At 43.5% G+C, this 6,000-nt stretch overlaps 1 protein-coding gene across 1 annotated transcript in view; it reads right to left on the bottom strand.

Annotated features, from left to right (window-relative positions):
- The window catches only part of LOC100747138, a 146,642-nt gene that overhangs the window by 2,884 nt on the left and 137,758 nt on the right, over window positions 1-6,000 (bottom strand). The window contains exon 3 of the mRNA XM_024369757.2: window positions 4-867. Within this exon, the coding sequence (XP_024225525.1) occupies window positions 4-867 (864 nt within the window). The remainder of the gene's footprint in view (window positions 1-3; window positions 868-6,000) is intronic.

The raw sequence follows: 6,000 nt of genomic DNA, 5'->3' as shown, positions 1-6,000 counted from the left end.
CGCCGCCGCTGCCGTTGCCGCTGCTGGCCCCTTCTTCCTCTTTCTCTTCCCATCTGTCAAATTGGGCTTTTTACTTTGACTCATGCTGCCAGCAGCTTTTACTTTTTTTGAGTTTGACGCTGGTGCTTTTCTCTCACCGTTGTTGCTCGCAGTGACGTTCCTACTTCCAGCGATCGATTTGCTCACGGTGACGTTCCTGCTCGCGTCCACCTTTCTGCCCGTAGCGATGTTCCTGCCGCCAGCCGACGATATTCCTCCTTTCGTCTGGTCGACCCGTAGCTTCCGTTTCTTAGATGGAACCGAAAGTGCCTCTCTTCGGCAGGCTTCCTCGCTCGCAGCACCCTCGCAGGACCTCTTCGACTCTAACGAAGTCCCGTTCGAAGCTAGGCTCTCGTTTCTGCCCGAAACTACCACACCCTTCCCGCTCTCCTCTACCATTTGGCACTGTGGACCCGGCATCTCGCCTGGCCTGCACCTTCGCTTCCTCTTCTTTCTCTTTTTTCGCTTGCGACACCTGAATTTATCTCTGCCATCCTTTTCCTGTACCGGAAGAGTGGGACAGAGGGATTGCTGAATCAAATCGCCGCGATGACTGTTATGCCGATGACGAACGTTGTGTTGAGCTCCCAACAGCCGTCTTTGAAGAGCCTCCACTCGCTCCGAAGGAGCGACCTGAGTTAATACCCGCGCGTAGGCGGACAGTCTACCCAAATTGTGACCCTTGGCCTGTACCCTCCTCGGCTGGCCACGACGGTTCAATCCGAGGTACAAGGTTTTCTTTGCCGTCGACCATTTCGCCGAGCTGTAGGTGTTGTAATTGTGCTGTTCCAGTGTCTCGTTGAACACGCAGTCGTCCGTGTACTCGCGCTGAAACACAATATGAAGAGAGGGTTAGCTTAGGGTTTAGTTTAGAGTCTAGGGATTTTCTTTCAGAAAAGTTGTCAAACGTACGAAAACTTTTCCAGCTTGTTGTAAATTAACAGGAGCAATGAAAGCTATTGGTACGGTCGAAATGTCGCGAATTTATTTCGCATCTATCTTTCGCGAGTTCATCGATTAGAATTATTTCGCTGTTCCGTCGAATAAAGTTTGCGTCTGAATATAAATTGCCAATATTTTATCACGTACGTTCTTCCCTTTAATCCAGCTTGTTGTTGGCGGTCCGCGATCAACCTTACGTAACAAGCTTCTAAATTAATGGCATATACGACGTTCCAAAAATACCACATATCGTTGCTAAGCGTTTGTATGTACGCTGGATCGGTGGTCCTGCGAGGCTCGACTATCGCGTGACAGATATCGTATACGCTGAAACGACGAGATCAGAGTAGCCGAGTCTCGTAACGATGCTAATGAAGTTTAAACATATTTCGGCCAATTCACGTAGAAGGTACGTATAATCGTAAAAGGTGTCTAGCAGCGTTCCGATACTTTCCAGACCCCGCGCGTATAATACGTTCAATCTCGTAGATCGTTTCGTTTTAACAAACGTAAAACGTTTCCAATAAACGTAAAACAATAACTTTATCGACGTATCGTCTGCAATGACATCGTTATACGTCATTAAATCGAAGATACGTTAAACTCGATACCATCGCTAGCTACGATCGTCGCATACTTTTATGGTATCCTCGAATCGAAAGAATTTATTCGTTCCGAGAAGCAGGCAAAGATTTCGCGATCGTTATCAGTGACGTAGTCTAATTACTCGTCGTTATCACGTTCTAATTGGCGAGGTGCTGTGGTTCGCGCAACATCGCTTCCGTCCCCTTCGTTTAACAGGTAACTTCGTTTCGTCGTATTGGCTACTGGTTGGCCGGCGAAACGGGGCTAACGCGGGGTGAAATATTAACGACGCTTCCCGATGGAAGGATGTAAATTAACATTACGTATAACACGGAACCAGCTCGACCGGCCACCGACGACCGCACACCGAGCATTATGTTTTCGCCGGCATTACGCCGCGCTGTGATTTCGCTGTCCGCTTTATGGTAACTCGTTTCTAGACGAGCGAAAGCGGCTGTGTTCTTCATCGGCTCTAATTACAGCGTTTACCCGGTTTGCACCGCGGAAAAATCCGTGGTCAGCCCGTCGACAACCGTAAAGAATGCGTACGACCGGAACGAAAAACCGACTTTACGGCGCCGAAACCGCCCACCGTTCGCGTGTCCGTTTTTAATTTAATGCTCATTTGCCACTTGCCATCGTTGGTATATCATTATCTTCGTTTTCTTTAACGATCTAACTTTTTCTTTGTTTATTTTACTGATTTTCCATCCACCTTTCTTGTTCCTTTCTGTACGACTAACGACTAAAATCGGTTACATCCGATATTTTTAAAGCAGCTTCAGCGATATCGAGTCACAGAGTTTTCTTGTGAATTTTTTATCGAATAACGGAACGTTAGGAGAAATGCTTGGATACCGAAGAGAATCGAGAAGAACCGCTAAAAATCGTTTGATAAAACAGGTTTCTCTTTTTCACTCGGCAACATGGAACTTCTATCGCTTTCACGAAGTCTGTGTTCGCTATCCGTCGAAGATCGTTCGAAGAACGTTGTATCCGTTTTATCATTGGTAAAATATAGTGTTTATTGTTGTAAATCTAGTAGAGATCTAATCTGGCTATTAAAAATAGAAAACGTAACTGCAAATTTTATATTTATCTTAGGAAATATCTATCGTGGGAGATCGACGGTTTGCCGAAATTTACCGAAAGCTAAGGAAACACGATTGCTTCTGTGGGTTTGACGAGTCGGTATCGGAGAAGATAGGGAGTTCGCAAAATCGACGAGGAAGCCACGACTTTGTACAGTCGATTGGTTACGCGTGCCGCGCTTTAGGGGTTTCGCGTTATTGAGTCGTAACGTTACAGACGTGGGCGAAGTTCAACGTTCACGACCGTAACTTTCCAAATGGAAATGTCGTCAGGAGGGTCTTTTTTTCGAAGCAGCCGCCGTTTTACGAGGGTTCGTAACATGCACAAAGTATACAAAGCCAACTGCATAGTTAAGTAGATATATTCGATGCGTAAACTGGTAAGAGGAATGAGAATTCGTCCAAGATCTAAAGTCTAGTCTAAAGGTGAAGTTGTTTGACGCAAAGAAGATCGTGAGAGACGTTCGTCTTAAAGATTCCAGCGTTTTCGTTGCTATTCTCTGACAGATTATTCGTTTAAAAGAAACAAAAGAACGAAAGCAAATACGAAGACAATTTTGTCAACATGGGACTTGTCGACAACGTACTGAACTAGAGAACTACAGCCTTGTAAAAAGTTGAAAATGTAGCGGCGCACGACTTAGAGGACTGATCGAGCCGCGTGTGGTCTTGCCTCGGAGTATCGATATCGTAGGACACGCACATACTGTAGTAATAACTAAACTCCGGGCAGAAACGATGTCGCCGCTACGTGGAAACCGTCTGACAAAGGCGATTGGAAATTTACCGATATCCTCCCCTCGATCAATATAAATAATCGAACGCGATCGTAAGGCGATCCGTTTCGTCAGTCCGAGTCGAAATACACTCTACGTTTTTAACAAAGAGTTATCTCGTCATTTAACATCACACGACCAACCATCTCTTCCACAAAAATATGGCTAATCGGGTTTTTCGTACGTTGATTAACTACATACGTACATATGCGTACAGATTAATCCCATATTTCGTACATCGTACGTTCATCACGCGTATTGTCATATCAATGACGTAACAACGACATGTTCGCGTGAAATTAACAACTTGAGGATAATGCCTCTAGTTTCATACGTAGCCAGTACGTGTGTGCACTGTGCGCCGAGACGAACGGCTGCTATATTGCGAGGATAGTTGCGTCCAGACGCTGTTATGGCTGCAAGTGCAAAGTCGGAAACCCGATCCGGCTTTCATCTTTTCCGCATACATCGTTGGCGGGACTGACATTGATTCGTGTTTTATCCGAACCCGTTTGCGGCACCAACAACACGCGTTATTCGATCTTCGTTCGCGCTTGTTCCAAATAGGCGAAGACGGAAGAAAGGAAAAGCGTTTCTTCGATACGTATTCTCGTTATATTCCTCGAAGAAACGTAATTTTCAGCGAGCGATCGATCGATCAATCGTATCGAGCTATATTCTTTGTTGATGGAACGAGGGCGGGGCTTGCTCTCTTCCGACCAGTGTCTGCTTTCCGCGAAGCTAAAGAGCAAAATTTCCGTCATTATAAAAATGCCTCGCTATCGAGTGGAAACTTTGCGGTTCTTGCAACGATGCAAATTTGTGTGGAACAGGTTTACGCAGTGTGTAATTAGAAAAAAGGATATACGCGAGATACGTAATCTCTCGGAACGAGATGTAATTACAGCGAGTTTAGAAATATTGTGGTTCGCTTACTGACAAGCAACCAGAATCTTCGATTATCTACACTTGCCAAGTGCGTATTAAGCGATCACACCCGTTTCGTTTGTCCCATTCCACGCTAATGTCCAACCGAAGTTATACATAGCATGTAGTATGTGTACACATAGTGCGTTAACGCGTACTAACGTTTAACGGTAAGAATTACGCACGGCTAATCGACTGGCACGATATTCCTTAGAAGATCGTTACATTCGATTTATTGAAAAATAATATGGGAGGTAAAGAAGGTCTTATCGCGTAAATCGTTAAAGACGGGGCAATTTTTCTACGATATTTCGAAATTTAACATCCCGTTCCAATCTGCGTCTAACGCAAGTCGTTCCCGTAAGAGATTCTTCAAAACGTAAAACACATAAAGCTACGTCGCGATAACTCATATGCGATTAAAATACGAGACAATGAATTTCGTTAACGGATTCAACCGCATGATTTATATCCGATTCGTCGCCTCGTTAATTCTTCAGCGGCGGGCTTGGAAAAAAGAACGAAAGTCCCGATGTCTGTTGCATACCGTCGTTTATAGCAGCGATAAATGTGGAATACCACGAAACAGTAATTTCATTGAGCTACGTGTGCATCGCGTGATTACAGAAACGATCTCATTGACCCTCGAATAATGTAATTTATCTCGCCGGATATATTTGCGCATTCGTGAAGGGTGCGAACCAGAAATAAGATTGTCCAATTCTGCGAACCAGAATACGATTTATGTACTTTCCCGAAGGGGGCAAACGTATTTGCCGTTCAACAGCCCCGCCATTGATTAACATTCCTCACACTTTGCGAACCGACGAAGGTTGCTTCGTTCGTACGATTTTACTGGTACAGGTATCGATTATGCATAATAAAGTTTATCGAGAGCCGAGGATTTCATTCGAATAGATAATCGAACGTCTGTGATGACGATAATAATATTAATAATAATGATAATTGTCAGTAATACGTATAGCGAGATGTACGTGGTAGAAAGAATAATAATAATAATAAAAAACGAGGGTAAAGTTGACAATGGAACGGAATATTAATCCGTGCTGTTTCGTGTTTATATAAATTGTTGCGCTGTTATGTTGTTTCGAGAAATTACCTGCGAGTTTCTTACGTGCAATTTTGTATAATTTTCTTTCATTTTCGAGCTATAATTACTTTTCGTATCGTGGGAAATATTTAGTTATCAATTCTACGTTTAAATGTACTTTCAAAGTTTAAGTTACACGGTCGAGAGATACGCGCAATGGCCAACCGTGAATTGAAAACGCTTTATCGTTTAGATGTAAACGATAAATGTCAAAAATGTCTACGTTATCGGTCTTTAGACACTGCCTCAAAGATATTGCTTGTTCACATATTTTCTAGCTTACAAATTAAAAAGATAAATAGCAAACGAAGTAATTTTTTACTCGCACAATTTACTTTAAAAAGTCCATTGCAGCGTATCGCGATGTTCCATTACGCGTACTATTAATAGCAGACAATAAAATTACACGCGATTCGTGTCTCTTCGTCGACAATTTCATTATCTCGCATCTGGAAAGAAATGGACAAACGTCCTACTCCACTTTCGAGTGGTAGTGCACAAGTGTATCTATTAATCGAGCTGTAACCAT

Source organism: Bombus impatiens, unplaced genomic scaffold, assembly GCF_000188095.3.
Source record: "Bombus impatiens unplaced genomic scaffold, BIMP_2.2 scf_0640, whole genome shotgun sequence".
NCBI classification, from domain to species: Eukaryota; Metazoa; Arthropoda; class Insecta; order Hymenoptera; family Apidae; genus Bombus; species Bombus impatiens.
The sequence above is the reverse complement of the archived record's forward strand: the minus strand, read 5'-3'. Positions and strand labels throughout refer to the sequence as shown.